The 26,196-nt window shown below is 42.2% G+C and overlaps 1 protein-coding gene across 3 annotated transcripts in view; it reads left to right on the top strand.

The window, feature by feature from the left end:
* The first annotated feature begins 8,668 nt into the window (after nt 1-8,668).
* The window catches only part of cacna1g (calcium channel, voltage-dependent, T type, alpha 1G subunit), a 308,065-nt gene continuing 290,537 nt past the window's right edge, over nt 8,669-26,196 (top strand). For 2 of the 3 annotated variants that reach the window (XM_060844314.1, XM_060844316.1), the window contains exons 1-2: nt 8,711-8,806; nt 23,608-23,741. In XM_060844314.1, the coding sequence (XP_060700297.1) occupies nt 8,714-8,806; nt 23,608-23,741 (227 nt within the window). In that variant the 5' untranslated portion in view covers nt 8,711-8,713. Of the gene's footprint in view, nt 8,807-23,607; nt 23,742-26,196 lie in introns of all 3 variants that reach the window. The other variant, XM_060844315.1, reaches the window with a different exon arrangement.

The following is a 26,196-nucleotide window of genomic DNA, read 5'->3' as shown; positions in this document are numbered from 1 at the left end:
CTTCCCTGGATATATTTCCAGGAATATCCTCCCTCAGCACAGCTGTAATGCTATCCCTTATCAAAAACGCCACTCCCCCTCCTTTCTTGCCTCCCTTTCTATCCTTCCTGTAGCATTTGTATCCTGGAACATTAAGCTGCCAGTCCTGCCCATCCCTGAGCCATGTATCTGTAATTGCTATGATATCCCAGTCCCATGTTCCTAACCATGCCCCAGGTTCATCTGCCTTCCCTGTTATGCCTCTTATATGTTACTGAAATAAATCCAGTTTAATTTATCAGTCCTACTTTGTTCCCTGCTTTGTCCCTGCCTGCCCCGACTGTTTGACTCGCTTCTTTTCTCAACTGTATCAGTCTCAGATTGATCTCTTTGCTCACTATCTCCCTGGGTCCCACCCCCACCCACCTCTCTACTCCCTACCTTAATAGTTTAAATCCTCCAGAGCAGCTCTAGCAAGTCTCCCCACGAATATATTAGTCCCCTTCAAATTCAGGTGCAATCCATCCTTCTTGTACAGGTCACTTCTACTCCAGAAGAGATTCCAATGATCCAAAATGTGAATCCTTCTCCCATGCACCAGCTCATCACCCATGCATTCATCTGCTCTATGCTCCTATTCCTACCCTCACTAGCTCATAGACTGGGAGTAATCCAGATATTACCACTCTCAAGGACCTCCTTTTTAAATTCCTGCCTAACTCTCTGTAATCTCCCTTCAGAATCATCCTTTTCTCCTGCTGGGCCTCTCCCCCTTGAGAACTTTCTGCACCCTCTCTAAGATAAACTTGATCCTGGCACCAGGGAGGCAACACACCATTCTGATTTTTTTGCTGTTGGCCATAGAAATGTCTATCTGTGCCTTGGAATAGAGATTCCCCTAATACAGTTGATCACTTGGAACTGGACGTACCCCTTGTTGCATTAGAGCCAGTCTCAATACCAAAAACTTGACTGTTCATGCTACATTCCCTGAGAATCCATCACCCCCTACATTTTCCAAAACAGCATACTGTCCTGCAGTAGCTGCCTATCTCTCTTACCTTTCCTGGAGTTAGCACATCTATGTGACTGTATCGGCAACTTTTCTCCCTTCCTTTTATTGCCATCCATGACATCCTCTTGCTCTTGTAAATTCCTCATTGCCTCTAACTGCCTCTCCAATTGATCCATTCGATCTGATAGGATTCGCAACCTATTGCAGATATAATCTTCAGTAACACGTAAACTCTCCCTGAACACCCACATTTGACAAGAAGAGTATATCAATCTACTAAAGACCATTTTTGCTTCTTCCAATCATGCGCCTTTTTGCTAATTTAGCTCATATTTAAACTGGGATCTTTTAATAAACTGTTATGAAATCACCCCTTTGTATTTGGGTAAATCTGTGACTTCTGAGTTATGTCTCACATCCACTGGACCAACTCTGCAGTGATCCCTCTGTGATCAAAGTGTACCACACAGATTAGGATGTAGAGGCCAGCAAGGGCCCACGAATGGGCTAAGCTAACTGCCTCCTCCTGTCTGTCGTGGAGCAATTGCGCTTAGCTATTCCATACACCTTTATTGAGATGGGCTTTAAGATCTGGACGTTTTTCTTGCCTTTTAACTCTGCTTCTTTTATTTCTACTGTTTATTTATTAATTCATCACATCAAAGAACCATAGAATCCCCAAAGTGTGGAAGCAGGTCATTTGGTCCATCATGTTCACACCGACCCTCCAAAGAGCTCTCTCCCCCCACCCTATAACTATAACTCTGCATTCCCCATAGCTAACCCACCTCGCCTGCATATCCCCGGACACTATGGACAAGTTAGCTTGGTTTATGCCTATGTGACATCATGCTTAATTATACTGCATCAATTTCAGCAGAAGCGAAAGTTGAGTGTGATGCAAAACTACTGACTGATTGGAAAGGGCCCATTCCCCACTAATTGATGAGGTTAAAGTTACATCAAAATAACCAGAGAGGGGTCAGAAGATACTGGCACCCATGAGAATGCCTCATGAAGCAGTACTGCCAGGAGAAGGCAGGGCATTAGAATGGCAAGGAAGACAGATACATAAACTCTAACATGACTCGGTGACTTATATAATTGTAGCTGAGCTTCTTTTGCTCACTACTTTGCAGCATTTAAAAACCCGCTAACCTAGAGCTGAGTTTTGCATGTTACCTTTGCAGAGAGACAGCTATCTACATAAGAACATAGGAATTAGGTGCAGGAATAGACTGTTCAGCCCTTTAAGCATACTCTCCCATTCAAAAAGATCACAGCTAATTGAAGGGTGGGTGATCTTGTTATGATGATATAAAATCTGGGCTATTTATTGCTGAATTCCATCAGTCAGTTTAAAACCAGGAGTATTCATGGAAAGAAATAATTTTATAAAAGGGCAAAAACATGCATATTTTAAATCATCACAGGGAGCATTTGGTTCATACAGTTTGGCCAAGTTTCATGAAACAGATGTGGATTAGACCAAAGACAGTCTGACCCAAAATTAATATTTTTCCAAAGAGCAGGTGAAAATTTCCTCCTCGTCTCTTTTTTCCCTTTACACCATTGTGAGAATCTCTACATATTGGAGATGAAACACCTCCCTACAGTTACCAAGTGTGGAAACTATAATCTCAGCAGCTAAATCCTATTTCAAAGAAGTTTTTATTTGGCAGACCAAATGAGATAGAATAAATATGGAAGGACTAAACACCTACTAAGAGATATTCTCTCTCTCTCTCTTAATTCCAAGAAGAGAAATGCTCAGTTTGATATCACTGACTGGAAGAGATCTAAAGACCCAGAAGGTAACTGCAATATTTGTGATGACTGGCATCATCCAAGAAACTAATCAATCAGTTGTTAAAACTTCATGCCTGAGAGACACCCAAACAATTTAAAACTGCTGATTCTATTGTCTTCCTTTATACTGGAATCTCAACCCTATGTTTGTATGAAAGCTTTATGCTTCATGTTGCATTTATTGCTTTTGCTCTTTAACTCAAGGAAACCTGTAATTAGCCTATTGTTTACAGTAAAAATAGGTAACTACAGCGGGCCACACGGTGACTCAGTGGTTAGCACTGTTGCCTCACAGCATCAGGGACCCGGGTTCGATTCCAGCCTCGGGTGACTGTCTGTGTGGAGTTTGCACATTCTCCCTGTGTCTGTCTGGGTTTCCTTCAGGTGCTCCAGTTTCCTCCCACAGCTCAAAGATGTGCCGGTTAGGTGAATTGGCCATTCTAAATTGCCCATAATGTAAGATGCATTAATCCATACCCTCATTAGTAAATATAGAGTAGGATAGACTACTCTTTGGAGGGTCAGTGTGGACTTGTTGGGTCAAAGGGCCTGTTTCCGTACTGTAGGGAATCTAATCTAATCTACATTTTAACTGAAGGGACTTACAACCTTGAGCTAGAAATAACTTAAATCTTTGTTGTGACTAACTGAGGAGGCTGACAAAAAAAAAGGAAAGGGTGCTGGTTTATCCCTTCTCCCCTGATGGTAATAGTTTCAACTCCACATCTCTATCTGGAGTGTGTAGCTAAACTCAGAGCCAAATACCCTCAAGGGGCTCTGTGATGCTCACCTTGAGCTCGAGAGAATGTAAAGGGTATTCAAGAACAAGTCCTGTCATGCTGGATTGTTTAATGTAAAAATAGGGTTCAGTTGTGCGCTTGACTCTGATTCAGAGGGTTGTAGATTCCAGCCTGCTGTTGGAACATCAATGTATCATGCAGGCTGGCATTCTGGTACAGTACTGAAGGAGTGCCACACTGCTACTCACATGGGACATTAAATTGTGAATGTCTGCTTGCCCTCTCAGGTGGATTCACCTTTTCAAAGAGCACTCACTTGTGTCCTGTTTGATATTTATGCCTCAAACCAATACTACTGAGGAGCAGTTAATTTTTCTTACTCCTGTTTGTGGGGGTTTGTGAATGCAGATTGTATTTCCTACATTGCAACAGTGACCACATTTCAAAAGTAGTTAGCCATCTGTGGAAATGTTTTGGAACAGTCCAATAGAAGAAGGTGCCATGTAAATGCAAGTTCCTTCTTTCTTTATTTAATCTTATGCCATCTGACTGTTTATGTGGGGGACAAAAGTGGTGGGCACTCACCAGAGCAATTTTCCCTGCCAAATTCACATCAGTGTGGGTTTGTTGCAGACATAGAAGCCAGCCTTCACAAAGAGGAATTACCAACAAGGATCCTAACCTGTTGTATATCTGGTTTTGTCAGCAGAACTCACAGTAACAGACAGCTGGATGGCAATTATAACAATCTCATTGCAATCGCTCTGTATTTATTTATCAGTTAATCTGTCAAAATGATTTTCTTTATCTATTTCCTGTTATTAAGAATGGAGATTTGTCAGCTCGGAGGAGCAGGCTGTCATTCGTTAGACTTTGAAAGTCTAATGACTGGGCATTTTGGTTGCTTTAAAGCTGAATATCCCGTACAAGTAAAACACTGCAGAAGCTGGGAGGCTGAAATAATCAGAGATGATTGCTGGCATGCTCAGTCGCCTGGGTAGCAGGTCTGTGGAGGAAAACAGAATGAATGTTTCAGGAGAATGTTTCTGACAATATTTGAGGGGTTATTTTATATGCTCATTGGCATGATGTTGGCAGGAAGCCTTGCCCACCACAGGAGCATCAGGAAGGCAACACAAGACAAGAGGAGAAACTGAGACTGTGATTTGATTTGATTTGATTTATGATTGTTGCATGTACCGTAAAAAGTATTGTCTTGCGTGCTATCTAGGCAAATCATACCTTACACAACAACATCAGGCTAATAGAACAGAATGCAGAATTATAGCTACAGCAAAGGTGTAGAGAAACATAATTTCTCATTTTTGAGAGACCTGTTCATAAATCTGATAACAGCGGGGAAGAAGCTGTTCTTGAATCTTTTGAGATGTGTTTTCCAACTTATGTAACTTCAGCCTGATGTAGGAAGGTGGAAGAGAGTATAACCAGGGTAGGTAAGGATCTTTGATGATGTTGGTTGTTTCCCTGAGGTAGCGGGAAGTATAGACAGAGTCAATGGAAGGAAGGCTGGTTATGTAATGGGCTGAGTTCACAACTCTCTGTAATTTCAGAGCGGTACCAAGGTGTGATACATCTGGATATGATGCTTTCTATGGTGCATCTATAAAAATTGGTAGGATTTGTTGTGGATGTGCTGAATTTCCTTAGCCTTCTGAGGAAGTAGAGGTGCTGGTGTACTTTCTTGACGGTTGCATCCATGTGGATGAACCAGGATAGATCATTGGTGATAATTACCCCAAGGAACTTGAAGTTCTTGACCACCTCCACCTTAGACAGGGGCGTGTCCTCCACCCTGCTTCCTGAAGTCAATGACTAACTCCTTTGTTTTACTGACATTGAGGGAGAGGTTGTTTTGTTCACACCATTTCACTCAGCTCTCTATCTCCTTCCTGTACTCTGTTTCATTATTGTTTGAGTTTCAGACAGAAGTAGCTAACCTCACATAGTGTCCTTGGCTTTATTAATTGGTGCACAGAGTGCAACAACAAGGAGGGGATGCTGAACTTGTATATGATATTTGTCAGACATCAACTGGAATACTGTGTACAGTTGTATGCGCCACATTATAGGCAAGATGTGAATGTGTTGGAGGGAGAGCAGAAGTGATTTACAAGAATGGTTCCAGGACTGCTCTCCCTGTAGCTGAGAGCAGATTTGATTGAAGTTTTCAAAACCATAAGTGAACTGGATAGAGTAGATAGACAGAAACTGTTTCTGCTTGTTAAAGGGACAAAAACAAGAGAGCATAGATTTAAAATCACGTGCAAACAAAGCAGATGACATTGGAAAAACCTCTTCAGAGTGAGTAGTATGGTATGGAATGCCTGGAGGTCATTGGATGGTCATTTGGATAGAAATAGTTTGCTAGAACATAGACCATAGAACATTACAGCACAATACAGGCCCTTCAGCCCTCAATGCTGTGCCAACTTGTGAAACCAATCTGAAAAGGAGCTGAAAATGTGTTGCTGGAAAAGCGTAGCAGGTCAGGCAGCATCCAAGGAACAGGAAATTCGACGTTTCGGGCATAAACCCTTCATCAGGAATGAAACCAATCTGAAACCCTTCTATCTTGCACTATTCCACTTTCAACTATATGTTTCTCCAATGACGACTTAAATGCCCTTAGGTGAGCTACTTCAATCCTAAACTCAAACAATGATGAAACAGAGTACGGAAAAGAAATAGAGAGCTCAGTGGCATGGCATAAAGAAAACTACTACTGTTGCAGGCAGTGTGTTCCACCCCTCTACTACTCTCTGTGTAAAGAAACTACTTTTGACATTTGTCCTATGTCTAGTTTAAAGCTATGTCTCCTCATGCTAGCCATCACCATCTGAGGAAAAAGGCTCTCACTGTCCACCCAATCTAACCCTCTGATTATCATGTATGTCTCAATTAAACCACCTCTTAACCTTCTTCTCTCTAACGAAAACACCCTGAAGTCTCTCAACCCTTCCTTATAAGACCTTCCCTCCATACCAGGCAACATCCTAGTAAATCTCCTCTGAACCCTTTCCAAAGCTTCCACATCCTTCCTACAATGCGGTGACCAGAACTGTACGCAATACTCCAAATGCAGCCGCACCAGAGGTTTCTACAGCTGCAGCGTGATCTCATGGCTCCAAAACTCAATCCCTCTACCAATCAAAGTTAACACACCATATGCCTTCTTAACAACTCTATCAAGGGGAAAAGGTAAGAGATTGACACTAGGTAATGTCAGTCGTTTGTACATGTACGATGGACTGAATGATCTCCTTCTACACCATGACACTTCAGTGAATCTGTGATGCCTCAGTAGTGAAATACCCCATTTGAACTCACATGATTGGGTCAGGCCTGAGGAGTAGCCACTTGGGCATATTAGTTGGCTCCTGCCATGGGAATAAGACATAGGAAGTTAGACAAGAGGTGTAAGGAATCCAATAAAAATGATAATTGCACAGCACAACACTGGGCATGTATTCAGGTTAATTTGAAACAGCAATGGGAGCTTCAAAGCATTCATTAGCATGAGCCTTATCACCAACCCAGTGCCAAAGTTCAGTATCCAACTCCAACCTGTAGGTGTATCCTGGATGGAAGGGAAGTGGAGTTTATCACAAGCCCACCTGAAGTCATTCTGAAATGATTCAAGTATATCACCTTCATGTGGACTCATTCTATGCGTTAATCATTCGTTGTATGCAGAACCTCCTCATACCTGACCTGAATTTATCTTTTATTGGTTCTAATCTGTTGAGGGCAGAATTGGGTTCTGTTGTGACAAGGGCTCCCAACTCCACAATCTCCACTGCCCAGGAAAACCGTTGTACAAGGGCATGTGAAAACCACCAGCTTCAGCCAACTGTCCAAGTCATGCACAGAAAAAGAAAATCCCTGTTTCTTCATGGGTGAGATAGCAGGAATTCCCAACCTGAAAGAGACTGCGATGTTTCCATTGTCCTTGAGGAACTGGTGCCACTCAGCTCAGATAGCTCACAAAATGCCTTTGATCTGAGAATTCAGCATTCAAGAGGCTGTTCAGACAATCCCTATTCACGTGTAACTTGTGCAGCTCCACAACACATGAGCAACTCACCCTGATCTCTAGCGTAGAGTTTAGTTAGCTCAGTTGACTAAGGTGGTGAGCGTCTGATGCAGAATTATGCCAATGTTGTGGATGCAGTCCTTGCACTGGATGTGGTAGTTCTCAGACACATGTCTCTTCACCTTACCCCATGCTTCAAGGTCAGGTTTTGCTCTGGGTAGCGCCCATACATCTGGGCCAGAAATCTTGGGTTCGAATCCCACTCCAGAACTCATTGACTTTGTTTATTATGGGGTCAAACAAGTTGGTTGTCAGCCTGTAATTTTTTTTCTGATAGTGAGTAATAAGAGCAGGAGATCAGTCTGATCAGCCACCCAGGAGAAGACAGTGGCAAACAGTTGTGGTACTTGACCCATCAACATGAACCACTTCAATGGGAATCTATGGCCGACTTTCAGAAATATGGCTGTGAGAAGAGAGAGCCAGCTAACTCCCCTTCAAATCTGCATGTGTCTTTACATCTATTTGCATGGTTTGTAAAATAGCTGTATAATTCTGCTCTCTGAAGGAGGTAAGTGAGGTGTCACCTGAGTGAGATTCCAATTGCCATGCCATTGTGATTTATTGAGAGCCAGCATCTGCAGAAAATGAGGGGAGAGGGCTGAAGGAGCAAACTGTTCACTGAGAGACTCTCCCCTCACAGTGTTAAAGTGTTTTAATACAAGCTTAGTTCCTGTTTTGAAGCATCAATTCACTGTAATGGAACATCTAAACCCTTGTAAGTACATATTCTCTCTGAGTGCATGAGAGCGCTTGACTGAAACCCACATCAATGAAGGAAATACTTGGACTAGCTTGCCAGGTGGAAAACTGACAGGATTGGTTCCGTTTCACAGCCAGTCCAACAAACTCCAGTCAAGGCTGGTTGTGTTAATCTGGACAGTGACCTAATCATCCCAGATTTCTGCGTTGTTTGTTCAGGGAAGCATTTCTCTAAACCTTCAGAGCTTTGAATGTATGGTTTCCTTACTGGGTCTTTGTGATAATCTGTTGCTGTATCTGTGTCTTGATGTTTCCTTAACTCCTTGCTCCATTACATGGTTCGAACGGATGAGCATGTTGGTCATCTTACTGAATTGTGTCACCCTGGGAATGTTCCAACCCTGCGAAGACAATACTTGTGACTCGGAGCGCTGCAAAATTCTCCAGGTGAGCTCTTTTTGTTTCACTCTCAGGTACAAATGCTGAACATGTTCGGGATGGGGACAGTTGGTGATATGTCTGCAAGGTTAGAGGGATCGAAGGCACCCCTCGCTAACTGTGAGATGCATCTTAGGAAGTTTGAACTCCTCCATGTGCTCCTCCCTCACAATAAACTAATCACGGCATGTGCCCAGAATTCAAGGGAAGTCTCATGGAAACAATGGGTAGTGTCCCTGTCACTGAGCTGGAAGCACATGGTTTAAGCTGTACATCGGGATGCGATAGCCCAGAAAGGTGTACTCATCACACAGCCTCACAGGTTAACCTTTAACCGGAGGATTCCTGAAGTATTGTTCTCTGTTCAATGTAAGATGCATCCAACACCTCCAATCACTGTTGGCAAAGCCAGAAGAGATTCCTGGTCAGTGTGTGGGAAGAGGAACGTTGGAGTCTCTGCAGTCTCTAACACTTCTCAAACTACGAGTAAAAAATGAGGGCTGCAGATGCTGGAGATCACAGTTGAAAATGTGTTGCTGGTTAAAGCACAGCAGGTCAGGCAGCATCCAAGGATCAGGAAATTCGACGTTTCGGGCATAAGCACTTCTCAAACTACACCATGCATTAAAAAAGCTGCATGTTTCCATCACAACTCAACTCACTGAGTGATCTATAACACACTGCCACCCTTAAAATTCAAACCTCAACAGATACAGGAGCAGAGGTGCAGGGGTCTAACGACATGGTGGCTCCAAGTCAAACTGTGTTACATACAAACCTCCATAAGAAACCACAGTAGAAGGAAAACAGTGTTTTATGAGTTTAATCCTTCTATTGCAATATGTTCAACCCACTTGTGTGATACAGCTGGATTGTGTCTTTATTATGAATGCTGGGCTGAGCTCCAAGAAAAGATCACGCACTTAGATCTCAGGAAGAAATGTGTCTATACATGTAGAGGAGAGGGGAAACCTGATTTGGTTGACCTTGTATTAATCTACTGTTTCTTTGAAGAGTTTTTGTTTTCACTGCCATCATATTTGTTTACACAAGATGAAGCTGTCTGAACAGTTTCCAACATTCATACAATGAATGATTCTGATGGATTGATCTTTTAGCTGAACCCAGAGCTGACAGAGATGAATAGAAGTGCAGAGACTGAAAAAAAGGAATGGACTGTGAGAGGGTGGCATTATTCAATGACAAATGGGATAATGGGCAAGGCAAATTGACAAAAGTTAGGATTGATGAATTACACCTGATTCCAGACAAGAAAATAAAATTACTCCATCTGCCATGTTGATCCATCAGTGTTAATGTATTGGGGAAGAGACAGGGTGATGTTTGATAATTGAAGACAACTTTCCTTTTTGATGCAACAAAACATGTACACTGATGTTTCAGAACTTTAAAAACAAGTGCATCTGAAATGCAAACCATGAGATCAACAGTGAATAGATTTTTTTCATCAGAGACAGTTTTGACATAAATTGGAAAAGCTCTTTTGAAAGCCTTGTACATCCCTTCAAAGGTTAAGCAGCCATGAAGTATTTGAAAGCCATTATATTTTCATTTTATCCCTATTAGCATACATATAGTCTGTTAGTGTCTGTACATAAGTAGTACAAGCTCAGATCTGCATACGTCAGATATATCTGTTCACACATATTAAAACTAATGAGTGATCAGACAACAACAAAGGAATACAACTGTGTTCACAATTTATCCTAATTTCCCGATTAGTACAAACAGTATTGTAAAGAGGAATGGGTCCTATAGTCAGTGGAGGACATCAACCAATAAATTCAAAAGGATGGCAACACAAAGGTTGGTCTCAGTTGGTTGCAGACTATAACAGAAATGATGATGATGGGAACACCAGTCAGGAACATTATAGTTTGGAGATGCAGGAAAAGTGTGACTTTCAGGATTGAATCTTAACTGGGGGGGGGGGGGGGGGTGTTGTGGGGGGGGGGGTGATGCTTGGTGAAGGATAGCAAACGTAGAACATTCACAGCAATATTGGTTATGGTGGAAAATAGAAAAAGATCGTATCTGCTAACAACCACAGAGCTCTCAGCAGTTTTCTTGGCAATACAGGAGTTACCTGGACTTTTGAATCCACCTCCTTGGTGCTTTATCCTGAATTTGTTGAACTGCACTTGGCACTCTGTTTGGTTTTACCTCACATTTGACTATCTCATACTGAAGCCTAGTACAAGGTGATTTCTATATAAAATGTATAATGGAGTTGCAATTTCCCAGGCATGTTTTAGTACATCTTGAAAATGGAACTGATATGATCATTTCTGTTTATTAGACGTTCTCCACCAATTCCTCCAAAATGACTATCACTGCTTCATAGATAATTTTAAGCACCCAGATTTTAAGCACCCAGATGTTTAACCCATTTGTCCTTCAGGACATATTCTTCCTCAATTCCTTTAGCCTGAACTAGAATTTCTCCATCACTTTGGCCAAGGCCCCAGTGCCTGCTAGCTCTTGGATAACATGGTGTTTGTATCCTAATTGATCACAATCTCTTGAAAGCAGGTATTTCCTCCTACTTACCCTTATTTCAAACTCCAAATAACTCCTTGGGATTCCTTCTTAACCTTTGTTATTGACCTGCAACATATGAAATCTGATGTTAAAAGATTTCCTGGAAAAAGTGATTATAATAAATTTGAATTTGGAGTTAAGTTAAAACGTAACATACTTCAGCTGCAAGCAAAATACTTGAACATAGACAGAACTTAATTACAAAAGTGTGAGGAAAGAATGACTGAGATTAATAAAAAGTATCAGGTATGGTGGCAAATAGGCAGAGGGAAAATATTAAAGAAACAATTCAACATGTTCATCAAAAATACAGTCTACTTTAAAACAAAAACAAGAAATATCCATCCATTGCTTACTGTGGAGGATAACAATAATATTGGATTAAAAAAGACTTCAAATATTGCAAAGAATGGCAGCAAGTTTAAGGACTGAGAATTTTGTAAAAACAAATGATGCGCCACCAAAATGTTCATAAAAGGTGACAAAAATGGAATCTGTGTGTAAATCCTGCAAGGTTACAAATATAGATTGCAAGCATTTTGACAAGTATGTGAAAAGGAGCAAAGCAGCTAAAGTGCAAGTTAGTCCCTTCGAGACAGGAGAAATGATCATGGGGTGTGAGGAAATTGGATAGACAGTGACTGCCTCCACAGTCACAAGACTCATAACAGAAATAAACCAATGGGCCAACAGAGTGAGAAACTTCTGGTCACTGACAGTAGCAGGAAAACATTGGAAAAATGTAAAGAACCAAAAGTTGACAAACCCTCTGAAAGATCATGGACTGTATTGTGAGGTTCTATAAGAGATAACTGTACAATCAGTGAAACTGCTGGTTATGTTCTTCTGAAATTCCCTAGATTTTAGAATGACCCCAGTGAATTGGGAGTTAGGCAAATTAAACATTGATGTTCAAGAAAGGAGGAGAGAAAGAAAATAAACTACAGTTGACGTGACATCAGTTATTGGGAAAATCTGGAACCTATTGTTAAGAAAGTCTTAGCAATGTATTTGGAATGTCACAGTATGATCAAAGTTAACATACCTTTACAAGAAGAAAACCATGTTTGACAAATCTGTTAGAAATTTCTGAGGTTGTAACTAGCAAGGTAGTGATGAGAAATTAGTATATTTGGATTTCCGCATGGTATTTAATGAAAAGCCAGATCAAAATATTAACAGGCAAGATAAAAGCTTCTGGAGTTGATGGTAATATGTTAGCATGGGCAGAACATTGCTTAATAGATGCTTAATAGACAGGATGCAGAGAGTTGAAATGAATGGAGCATTTTGAAGTTAGTATGCTGTAACTAGTGAGGTGGTATAGGGGTCAGTGCTGGGGTCTCGGCTTTTTAGCATCTGTATTAATGACCTAAAGAAAGAGGTAGAGTATTATATCTGAATGTGCTGAGAACGTAAACAGATGTGGGAAAATAAGCTGCAAGGAAGTTAGGAAGAAGTTGCAAACAGACACAAACACATTAGAATCAAAGAACCTTAGAAATGATACAGCATGGAAGGGACTGTGTGGTCCATGCTGACCAGAAAACACCCATATGCCCTTTCTACTCCCATCCGCCTACACATGGCCCAGAGCCCTGCAGCTTACGGCACTTATGGTGCAGATCCAGGGACATTATAAAGGAGTTTAGGATGTCTTCCTCCACCACCAATCCAAGCAGTGAATTCCAGACACACACCACCCTCTGTTTAAAGAAGGTATTCCTCATATCCCCTCAAATCCTTCTGCCGCTTAGCTTGAATCAATGATCTGTGGTTTTTGTACTCTCTGCTAAAGAAAACAGGTTCCTCCTGTCTCCTGTATCTCTACCCCTTACAATTTTGTAAACCTCAACCATGTCATGCCTCAACCTTCTCTGTTCCAAGGGGAACAGCCCCAACCTCTCCAATCTCCTCTCGGAGCTACAATTCTCCAGCCCTAACAACATTCTAGTAAATTTTCTCTGCACTCTAGCCAAAGCAATTATGTCCTTCCTGTGATGTGACCAGACTGCAAACAATACTCCAGTTGGGGCCTCACCAGAGTCTTACATAGTTTCATCATTATATCTTTATTTTTGTACTCTGTATGTCTGCCAATGAAGGAGAACATTCCATATGCTTTCTTTACAACTGTATCTACCTGTACTGCTACCTTTCCCAATGCACTTACTTGCCAAGATGTCTCACTTCATCTACCCCCCTCAGTATATTCCTTTTTTTTATGTATTCTCTTTTACAGTTTGATCTCCCTAAATGCATTGCCTCACACTTATCAGAGTTGGACTCCATCTGCCACTTTCCTGCCCACTCGACCAACTCAGCTATATCATTTTGGAGCTTATAGCTATCCTCTACACAATCTGTTACACGGCCAATTTTTTGATTGTCTACAAATTTCCCAGTTGTGCCCCATACATTCAAGTTCAAATTTTGTTCATAAAGCAAAGAACAAAGGTACCAACACCGAGCCCTGTGGAACACCACTTGAAACAGCTTTCCATTTGCAAGGACAATCATCGATCATTCCCCTTTGTTTCCTGTTACTAAGCCAACTTTGGATTCACAAATTACCCCATATCCCATGGGCTTTTTTTTTAACCAGTTTGCCACGTGGGACTTTGTCATATGCCTTACTAAAATCCATGTAGACAACATCCACTGCATGACTCTCATCGATCCCCCTCATCACTCGCTCATAGAATTCAATCTAATTTGTAAGACGTGACCTACCTTAACAAAACCATACCTTAAAGACCTATAATTGTTTAGCATGTCCTTTGTACCACATTTGCACTCCTCCAGTTCTCCATCCCCTCACCTGTGTCTAGTGAAGATTGGAAAACAATCCTCAGAGCATCTGCTATTTCCTCTCTGATCCCTGTAGCTCTGCATTTCCCATGACTAACTCACCAAATTAGTTATCCCTGAACACTATGGGCAATACAGCATGGCCAGTCCACCTAACTTGTACATCTTTGGATTGTGGGGGGAAACCAGAGCACCCAGAGGAACCCACACAGACACGGGGAGAATGTGCAAACTCCATATAGACAGTTGCCTGACGCTGGAATCGAACCCGGGTCCCTGGCACTGTGAGGCAGTAGTGCTAACCAATGAGCGCGTTATGATTATTTTCTGCAGTATTTCACACTGCACCTGTTGGATTACTGTATCCACAACTTCCCTTTCCTTCGTAAATGCAGAGATTTAAAAAGTTACTTAAAATTCTTCCCATATCCTCTGCATCTTCACACAAGTTCCCTTCTTCATCTCTGATAGGTCCCTTCTGCTCTTTATATATTGACAAAACATTTTTGGGTGTTCCTTTTTCTTGCTTGCTAACACTTTTTCATGTTCTCTTTTTTAAAATCTGATTTTTTTTATCTTAGAGTCATAGTCATAGAGATGTACAGCATGGAAACAGACCCTTCGGTCCAACCCGTCCATGCCGACCAGATATCCTAACCCAATCTAGTCCCACCTGCCAGCACCTGGCCCATATCCCTCCAAACCCTTCCTATTCATATGCCCATCCAAATACCTCTTAAATGTTGCAATTGTACCAGCCTCCACCACATCCTCTGGTAGCTCATTCCATACACGTACCACCCTCTGCGTGAAAAAGTTGCCCCATAGGTCTCTTTTATATCTTTCCCCTCTCACCCTAAACCTATGCCCTCTAGTTCTGGACTCCACATCCCCAGGGAAAAGACTTTGCCTATTTACCCTATCTGTGCCCCTCATAATTTTGTAACCCTCTATAAGGTCACCCCTCAGCCCCCAACGCTCCAGGGAAAACAGCCCCAGCCTGTTCAGCCTCTCTGTTTAGCTCAAATCCTCCAACCCTGGCAACATCTTTGTAAATCTTTTCTGAACCCTTTCAAGTTTCAAACATCTTTCCAATAGGAAGGAGACCAGAATTGCACGCAATATTCCAACAGTGACCTAACCAATGTCCTGTACAGCTGCATGATGACCTCCCAACTCCTGTACTCAGTACTCTGACCAATAAAGGAAAGCATACCAAACACCTTCTTCACTATCCTATCAACTACGACTCCACTTTCAAGGAGCTATGAACCTGCACTCCAAGGTCTCTTTGTTCAGCAACACTCCTTAAGACCTTACCATTAAGTGTATAAGTCCTGCTAAGATTTGCTTTCCCAAAATGCAGCACCTCACATTTATCTGAATTAAACTCCATCTGCCACTTCTCAGCCCATTGGCCCATTTGGTCAAGATCCTGTTGTAATCTGAGGTAACCCTCTTCACTGTCCACTGCACCTCCAATTTTGGTGTCATCTGCAAACTTACTAACTGTACTTTCTGTACTCCTCACGGCAATCTATAGTGGTGAGTTTTTTTGAGGTTAGGTGATTGGACAACAAAGTGACATGCAGTGAGTATAAAATGAGGGAGTGTGACAATATTCATTTGGTCATAAGAACAGAAAAACTAGAATATTTTTACAAAATATGTGAATGTTGTAAATGTTGATGGTGTGTGTACTCAAACAAGATGCACAGAAAGTTGGCATACTGCTACTACGGGCAGTTTGAAAGGCCGAGTTCCTTTTGGTATTTCTTGCTCAGAATATTGTGTACATGCAGAATCAAATCTTGTTATCATGCACAGCATTGGTGAAATTGTGCCTGGAATTCACCAGTTTTCTCATTTCCCCTATCCCCACCTTATCCCAGCCCCAACTTCCAACTCAGCACAGCCCTCTGGAATGGTTCTACCTGTCTATCATCCCTCCCACCTATCTGCTCCACCCTCCTCTCCGACCTATCACCTTCATCCCCACCTTCATCTACCTATCGCATTCCCAGCTACCTTCCCCCAGCCCCACACTCCTCCCATTTATCTCTCAGCCCCCTTGGCCCACAAGCCTCATTCCTGATGAAGAGCTTATGCTCGAAATGTCGACACTCCTGCTCCCAGGACTTGCAGTCCTTTTCCAGCACCACTCTCTCGACTCTGATCTCCAGCATCTGCAGTCCTCACTTTCTCCTGGAATGCTGTGTACAATTTTGGGCTGTTTTTATGGAAGGAGTTGGTGGAATGAACATTCACTATATTGGTCCCTAATTTGAGAAGATTGTTCTATGATGTGAGACAGGGTGAATTGGTACTACATTCTCAGCTTACAAAAAGAGAGGTCAACTCATTGAAATACAGATGATTCTGAGGGGGGGGGGCGGTGACTGAGAGGCTATTTCCCCCTGCCTGGGACATAGAATCCCTATATGTGGAAGCAAGCCATTCAGCCCATCCAGTTTACACTGACCCTCTGAAGAACATCTGATCCAGACCCATCTTCTCCCTGTAACACCGCATTTTCCATGACTAATCTACCTAACTTACACATCATTGGACACTATGGACAACTTAGCATGGCCAATCCACCTAACCTCCACTTCTTTGGGCTATGGAAGGAAACTGGGGCACTGGGCAGAAACCCACACAGACACGGGGAGAATTTGCAAACTCCACACAGACAGTCACCTCAGGATGAAGTCAAACCCAGGTCCCTGGTGTTGTGAGGCAGCATTGCTAATCATGAAGCCACCATGCCGCCAATCTAGAACATGGTGCACAGTCTCAGGATGCTAAGCTGGTCATTTAGGACTCCGATGAGGAGAAATCTCTTCACCCAAAGGATTGTGAATCTTTGGAGCTCTCTACCCCAGAGGGTTGTTGACACTGTCTCATTCAGGCTGAGTAGACAGATTTTGGATACTCAAAGGATGAAGAGATTTGGGGAGCAGGGAAGAAAGTGGTGTTGAAGTCAAAGGTCAACCATGCTCATATTCAATGGTCGAGCAAGCCTAAAAGACAACATGCTCTATATTTCTGCTTCTATTTCATACATTCTTACGTTTCTCTAAATCCTTGGTCTTCATCACAAAACGTAGCACATAACAAAGGTAAGTAGCGCACCCATGTGTCCATTCTTTATATATCAGCAAAGATAGTGAGTATTGTTAGGCTATTTAGCCTCGAAGTGTACGGACATTCTCCAATAGTCACTCACCACTCACCCGAACTGTTTGCTGGTCCTCTCAACTGAGAAGTGCCTGCTGATTATAAAACCCAAACCTTACAGAGCTGGAAGATCTCAGATCTGCTTACTGCTGAGTTCATGGATTTGTAGAGGTTTTATAGCAACTTGTCAATAGCCATGTGCCTAAGAAGGAAGCTGTCAACTCCTGATGTCTATACAGTGCATATATTAAGTGAGGATTGCTCTACCTGACTTCATTCCTATCTTCACTCATCTGCTGCTGAAACCCTCATCATGCCTTTTTTAACTCCAGGCTCATCTATTCCAATGCACCCCTTGCTACCCTCACAACATTTACAGTCTGTAACGCTGAGGTCTTCTAAACCTCTGCTGTCTCTGTCTCAACTTAACACATTCCATTCACCTGTTACCCCTGTACTTGCTGATTAGTTTAGATTCCTGTCAAGCAAGGTCTTAATTTCAAAGTTCTCATCCTTCTTTCCAACTCCTTTCATGGCCTATCTTCTGCCAACCTGCAACCTTCTGAGATACCCGAGTTCCTCAAATCCTTGACACCTTGAAACCTACCTCTTTGACAAAGCTTTTAACCACCTGGTCTAATATCTGCTTATGTGGCTCACTGTCATGTTTTGTTTTATAATATTCCTGTGAAACGTTGTACCATTTTGAAACAGCAATCTGTACGTGGTGTTCACGTGTAGCTGACATACAGAACAACACGAGTAGATGGAACCGTAAGCAGTGATAGCCAGAAGGCATGGACCAGTTGGTTCAGAAATGGTCTGTGTCATTTGGTTGTACAACATTACATTTCCGTCTGTCTCTAGTTTATTCTCAATTTCTAAGAACCCACACTAACCATGAACTTCACACTGCCTTGCAATGTTTCATTACATCAAAAGTGCTGTACAAATAATGGTAATGATTAGGCTCATCTATACTATCAGTTTTTTGGAATTTGCGACACAAGAATAGTCACTTCAGTGAGGAATCAGAAATTAGACAGGACTTTGGAGCAAGATTAGGCCAATTGGCCATTCAATAAAATTGTGACTGATCACAACTTGACTTTGTTGTCTCCTCCCACATGATGTTCGATGCCTTCACCAATCAAAAACTTCCCTAACCCAATCCTGAATAAATTTAAAGTTCTCAAAGCCGCTACCATCGAGGGGAGAGAATTCCTCATCCTAGTGAGCCTCTAAGGAAAAGAGAAATCTCATGTCCAGGTACAAAAGGTTGTTCTTAAACGATACCCTTTAGTTTTAATCATTTTGTTATGAAGAAACAAACTCTGATATTCACCCGATCCAAGTTAAAGAGTCTTTCAAAGGCTAAGTTATGGTTCAAGAGGTGAAGTTTAATGCTCCTTCTCTGGTTTAACCATACCTGGACCCGGTTGTATATTCTGATTGGAAAGATTCTTGCAGATTTCAAAATCTGACCTCCTACATTTAACTGTGCTAAACACTTAAAATGTCCCCTCGCCTCATAATCCAAAATATTTTTTATAATGAATGAACAAACACATTTAAAAAATGATCAAGATATTTAATTTTATTCTAAGGTCCCTACAATGTTGTCTCATTTAATCTTGCTGGGTGTGGACATTGCATTTGCTGTCCATCTCTTTTTGCTCCTGAACTGATTGGATCTTTCGGCCATTTCAAAGGACAGTTAAAAGGTGACTTCATTCATGTGGGTCTGGAGTCACATGCAGGCCAGACGTGTTAAGGATGTCAGATTTCCATCCCTAAAGGGCATTGGATATTTAGATTTTATAACAATCCACACTTAGTTACCATTAAATTAGTTTCAACATCAGAATTTATAGAATTCACATTTCACCCTCTATCATAGTGGGATTTGAAACCCTGTTCCCAGAAATTATCCTGTGGCTCTGAATTATTACTCCACTGACCTCACCACGATGTACCTACCTCCCTTCCTACTGTGTGCATGCACATAGCATCATCTCAGGATTAATCTGTAATTCTTGGAAATTCCTTGAAGATTGGCAGTGCAGAATCCGGTACATTAACCCCAAGCTTCACTTTGGTTCATTAATGCAAGTCATTGAGAGACCCATGTTCTCTTCAGCATTAAAGGCAGATGTGAAACGTTTTTATAATGGCATGTTGAAATCAGCAACCGTCACCTAACCATCAAGTTTCAGCAAACGCTGTATTTTTAAAATTAGTTTATCTTATGCAACATTAAAAATGGAATGTTTGCCGAAATGAACTGTGAATGATTGCTTTTTTTAAACGTACATGCTGTTCGCGCTTCACCCTGTCAATCAATACAGTAAACCGAATGTCAGGAGCTGATGTCTAATAATATTAAAAGAGAGATTTTTTGATTGGATTTAGGGCAGGTTGCACTCCCCAGCTGCCACAGTGAATCCTGTGGGCTTTTGTCTTTGGCAAAGTACAGAACAGTTGTGGAGCTGAAGGAGACCATCCTTCCCAAGGTGCCTGTTCTGGTCCTATTGCCGAGTGCCAATCTCCTGCGTTTTCCCCATACACTTGCAGACTACTTCATAAGAACTTAAGAAATAGATGCAGGAGGTGGCCATTCAGCCCGTCAAACCTGCTCCACCATTCAATAAGACCACGACTGATCTTTTCATGCGCTCAGCTCCACTTACCCGCCCGCTCACCATAACCCTTAATTCCTTTACTGTTCTAAATTCCATCTATCTTTGCCTTAAACACATTCAATGAGGCAGCCTCAACTGCTTCACTGGGCGGGGAATTCCACAGATTCACAACCCTCTGGGTGAAGAAGTTCCTCCTTAACTCAGTCCTAAATCTGCTCTCCATAACGTTGAGAATATGCCCCCTAGTTCTAGTTCCACCCACCAGGGAAACAACCTCCCTGCTTCTATCTTATCTATTCCCTTTACAATTTTACATGTTTCTATAAGATCCCCCCTTTTCTAAATTCCAATGAGTATAGGCTCAGTTTGTGCAATCTCTCCTCATAAGCCAAACCTCTCAATTCCAGAATCAACCGAGTGAACCTCCTCTGCACCCCTTTCAGTGCCAGTACATCCTTTCTCAAGTAAAGAGACTAAATCTGCACACAGTACTCCAGGTGTGGCCTCACCAGCGCCCTGTGCAGCTGTAACATAGCCACCCTGCTTTCAAACTCCATCCCGTTAGCAATGAAGGACAATATTCCGTCTGCCCTCTGAATTACTTGCTTCACCTGCAAACCAAATTAACTTCATTGATTCTGAAAAATCATCCAATGTCTTCCTGAATGGCTCGAGTGAACCTGTATTCACGGCATTTCCAGGCAGTGCTTTCCATATCCTAACTACTTGCTGAGTGAAAAAGACTTTCCTCACATTACTTTTGCTTCTTTTGCATATCATTTTAAATCTCTGCATTCACATTCTTTTTCCTTCCATGAGCAGGAACAGTTGTTCCCTCTCTACTCTATCCAGCCCACTCAAGGTTTTGAAAATTTCAATCAAATCTCTCAGTCTTCTTCTCTTCAAAGAGATCCACCCAACTGAAGGTTCTTCAACCAGTTTCTCATTCCCGCGACCATTCTTACAAGTCACTTGTACACTCTCTCCCATGCATTCACACCTTTCCAATAATATAGCAGCCATGACACTGCACTGTACTCCAGCTGAGGTTTAACAAGAGTCTTATACATGTTCAACATCACCACCTTGCTCTTGTACTCCATGCCCTTATAAATAAAGCGAAGGATACTGTACTTTTCATTAACTGATCTCTTCAACTGTCATTCTGCCTTCAGTGATCTGTGCACACATCGACCCTGTGCACACTGTCTGCTCTTGCATCCCCTTTCGGATTGTACTCCCTTATAGCGCCCTTCTAATCAAAGTGTTAACCCTCATCTGCCACTTACCTGTCCACTTCATTTACTTGTCAATGTCCTTGAGGAGCAAGTCAAACTAAAGAACAGATAACTGGCATTCAAGATGTGCAAGTTCTCACTGTCCCAATGTGACCACCAGTGGGTAATATGTGCAAAGGTTGGTGCAGTGCAACAGAGCTCAAGTGTAACTTTCTCCTTAACAATCTCATGGGAAGCAAACACTAGCAGATGGGTGCACAGTAGTTAGCAGTACTGCCTCACAACGCAAGGGACCCGGGTTTGAGTCCTGCCTTGGGCAACTGTCTGTGTGGAGTTTACACATTTTCCCCGTGTCTGCATGGATTTCCTCCCACAATCCAAAGATGTGCAGGTCAGGTGATTGGCCATGTTAAACTGCCATAGTGTCAGGTGCATTAGTCAGGGGTAAATATAGGGTAGGGTAATGGGACTGGGTGGGTTACTCTTTGGAGGGTTGGTGTGGACTTGTTGGGCCAAAGGGCCTGTTCCCATATTGTAGGGAATCTAATCTAATCTACTCCCCCATCTTAATTTACACCTATCCTTTAATGATTAACAACCACCCAATGTAAACAAGCCACCCAAAGAACACTCACTAGGTTTTGTCCCTGGCGTCATCAATTGTCTGATGATTTGAGGATGGCATCTAATATTTTTCTGCCAGGACTGGACTGATCAATTATTGATCACAAGTTGTTATAAACGTGGGGAAAGTCATGCCATGAGGTAGTAGGACCAGATTTCCTTTGCTTCCTTTCCCTCTCTAACACTGCTCTGTTTCAACATTAATATGTTAAGACATGGAGCTTGATGCAAGTCGACGGATAAGTTGTTTGAACAATTAGTAGTGAGCTTCTCCCAGATGTTAATATCAATGCTACCACACTTCAAGGAGAGTTCCTGAGTGACCTGCAGCTGGTCATCACATCAAAGATTAACTGCTCTCTGAACGAGCCTCAGTCAAAACCAACATGGCCATCATAGAGAAACAAGATCTCCAGTTGGTGAATGGCTGTAGGATCATTTCTCATTCTGCATTGAATGTACAAGGTACTCTCACCATCTTCAGTTCCACAAAAATGAAATTGGCTTGTTGTTGAATTTTGCTTCAAGTAAGCAGTGTCAGCCCACACCTGGTCAGCCACATCTTCCATCCTGCCGTACTTGTTGAAGGAGACACACTGGAATATAATGCAGATTTCCACATTGATTTACACACATCATAATTAACACAAGCCCAATTTATCCCTTTTCCAATTTGCCCTTATCCAATTTACTCTGGACTGAGTTAACCCCCATCCAACTTAACCTCCGTTGGTGCGACCCTATGTTTAATTTATGCTTGCCTGATGTATATTCACCCAATTTACCCCCACCCAATGTAGCTCCTGGCCAAATTCCACCTGCCCTTTTACACCAACCCAATTTACACCTACATGACTTACAAGCAGACAACGTACCCCACCCACTTTTTACCAGCCCCATTTGCACCTGCCCCACTTATACACCGTCCTGCTTCACACCTGTTTTCAAAGCATATCTGTCCGAATTCACACTCCTTTCTGATTTACCCTCATCCACTGTATGCCCCTCATAAGTTACATTCTGCCTGCCCTCACCAGCAGCCTTCCCCCATCCTCGCAGTGGTCTGGGATCCACCAATGATCCTTAGCCTCTGGTGATGAAAAGCCAGCTGCAACCATTTCCTTCCTGGAAACGATTCTGTGCAAAGGACCTTCTGACCTCTGATTGACCTGCAGCTTCTGCCTCTCGGGTCCTTGATCTGGCAAAAGCCTCTCACTGTCCAGTAAAATGACTGAGTCCAGCTATTGTCATATGAGAAGAAATGGACCTCTCTATGGCTCTCCAACATGAGACGGAAAACGCCATCAGCTCCATCAGTTCCAGCCCAAAGTTAGGAAACAGATCGTCATATTCTAAGTGACTTACGGGACAGGCTTGTGGGTGGAATGGCCTGCCATTGTTCCTGCCTTCCAGCAGCACTACGCTCAGAAGTACCAATGTCCTACTGGATTGGAGATTTTCCAATGGAATTATCTTAATCATTTTTTACAGTGGCTACCCCTTGAGACAGGCAATTTGCTCACGGGGCTTCGACATAAGAAGATCAATTATGTGTCAGATTCCAGGCTAAACAGTGAACAGTGTAAATAACTTGCCGTTTCTCTTAGTTGCTGTCTGACAGCTCCTCCTGACAGATCCAATCCCATAAACGTCAGGTTTTTGAATAACGTGGTGGACAGTCACAGCCTAATGTCCCTGCTCCGGCCTCCACTCAAGTCTAACACATTGACTGCCTACTCATTCTGTTTTTCAGGGTTTCGATGATTTCATCTTTGCATTCTTTGCGGTGGAGATGATTGCCAAGATGGTAGCGTTGGGCATCTTTGGCCCGAAATGTTACCTCGGCGACACGTGGAACCGTCTTGACTTTTTCATTGTTATTGCCGGGTAAGTTCTCTGAGCTGATTGGATCTTGGCTGTTGTCTTCTTGTTCATTGAGTGTCTTATAGAATAGAGCGATGTTAAAGTGCATTCTGTTAAAATTTTTTTTTTGGTGTGAAATGTTCTGGTTAACTATCCTGCTGTCATTTTGCTGGCTCTTTGTCACACGCACACTTTCAAGACAAATTCATCAGGACTGATTGCGAAAGATGACACTGCCCGAAGATATTGATAAACTCACGCATACGAACAAATCCATTCTACAGTCATCTCTCTGGAAGTTTTTGCATTGGCTTGCACTTTAATTACCACACCACTAGACAATCGTACAAGGCCCAAGAATTGTGACTGCTGCACTATCAGTTATAAATGCAGACCCTGTTAAGTGGATAAAAGTACTGTCTGACATAAAAATCATCCCCTCTTTCAATTCAAGTAGCTCCAACAATTCATCAAGTCCATTAACTTAACAGTCAAAGCTGACTTCCAAGTATGTGTTTTTTTCTTTTAGTTAAGGGAACTAATCTGTCCAATCCCATTGACAAACTTGACAAACATTGCCCTCCCCTCTTACACCTTGTTGGTTGTGCTTCAAAAATATCTTATTGGTTGTAAAGCATTTTTGGAATGGTCCAAGTGTGTTATAATGAGAATGGATGTGTTAACAATGTGTATCATGATGCCAAAGAGACCTGCAGTCACATGCAACAGCCTGCGAAGTAAGGTTGGAACAATGTGCACTGGGAAAAGGTGAACCTGCAGAGAACTGTGTTATGGACAAGTAAAAGCCAAATACTGCAAATGTTAGAGATCTGTAATAACAATGCAGAAAGTGCTGCAGTAACTCAGCAGATCCGGCAGCACCTATATATATATATATATAGAGAGAGAGAGAGAGAGAGAGAGAGTTAACGTTACAAATCCAGAATGCCTCTTCTTCAGACCCCTGCACTTCTCGAACACTTCCTATGTTATGTGCAAAGATGGAAACAAACCAGTTTGCAGAACCAACAAGAGACAACAGTAGTAACTCTGAGAGAGCAGGAAACTATTACAGGCCACAAAGAGACGTAAATAACCAATGTGTGAACCCTGAACTGCAAGTAATGTGACAATACAGGCCACTAAAATCCTCAAGGTGCTGTAGAAAATGAAAGCTTCCTGTTTCAATATAATGTTCCAGTCAGAAGAAAATTATGTTCTCAATGGTAAATTCTTTGGTACGGATGTAATTGACTTGGGACTACTCACTGGAATTTAGAAGAATGAGCCTTGATCTCATTGAATCATATCAGATTCTTAAAGGACTTGACAGGGTGAATGCTGAGAGGATGTTTCCCCTCGTGGGAGTGTCTAAGAGCAGAGGGCATCGTTTCAATATAAAAGGGTGCCAATTTAACACTAGGATGAAGAGGAATTTCTTTCTGTCTCGGGGTTGAATGTCTTTGAAACTCCTTGCCACAGAGTGCTGTGGGAGCAGAGTCCTTGTGAATATTTAAGGCTGTGATGGATATGTTTCGGACCCAGGATGATTCTGTACGGCTTGGTGAATGGGCAGGCATTGTACCTTCTGCCTTTATACAGGAAAGTACCAGAGAAAGAGAAAACTAAAGCAAGGATGTGTGATTCAGAGCACCACAGAGAGAATTGTCACTCGAGAAAGTGGAAGTGGAAGATGTGTTTAATCGTGCACTCACGTTGTTCTTGCAGAAAGGCCAAAGGTCATCAGGGACTGATGAGATTAAACAGACAGGCAGCAAAAATCTGTCATAGTTGTGAGAGCAATTAGATGGGCTCAATGTTGATGTTTTTGAACTGGGATAAATCCTCTCAAGGTCCTCGTTGATTGTAACCAAACAGAAATCCTCAACTGAGGAAAAGGAAAGGGATATGTTTCAGAAGGTAGACACACCGATTTAGATTCAGTGCAGATAACAAAACTGGGAAAACAGGATGGAGTGGAATGTGGATTAGAAAAGAAGCATATTCCACGCAGCTGTGGAAGTGCGAAGCCCATCACAAGAGATAGAAATATTAAGTGAGAGAGAGAGAGAGGCTGCACCCATCTTCACTCCACATTCACACACTTTTCCTTCCATACATCACAGAGGAACAATGTAATACATTGAAACTTATTTTTAACTCTTACGAACCAAAGCAAATTAGTGAAAGAAAGAGTATTTGGTTTATAAACAAAACACAGAAATTACTGGGAAAGCCCAGCAAGTCTGGCAACATCTATGGCAAGAAATCTGAGTTAACATTCAGATTCAGTGACCCTCCCTCAGAACTGATGGTAGTTAGGAGAAAGTTGGTGTATGTGCAGAAGACAGGGTGAGGGGAGTGGAGATACAGCCCAAAGAGAGAGAAGAACAGGTGGACAGACAAAGGAGTGGATAACAGTCAGCCTAGGGTGTATTTTTGCTCGCAGAGCTGAAAGGTTTGTTTCCACTAAAGCAAA

Source organism: Hemiscyllium ocellatum, chromosome 25 (assembly GCF_020745735.1).
Source record: "Hemiscyllium ocellatum isolate sHemOce1 chromosome 25, sHemOce1.pat.X.cur, whole genome shotgun sequence".
Taxonomy (NCBI): Eukaryota; Metazoa; Chordata; class Chondrichthyes; order Orectolobiformes; family Hemiscylliidae; genus Hemiscyllium; species Hemiscyllium ocellatum.
Note: the sequence above shows the minus strand (reverse complement) of the source record. Positions and strands in the feature narration are given on the sequence as shown.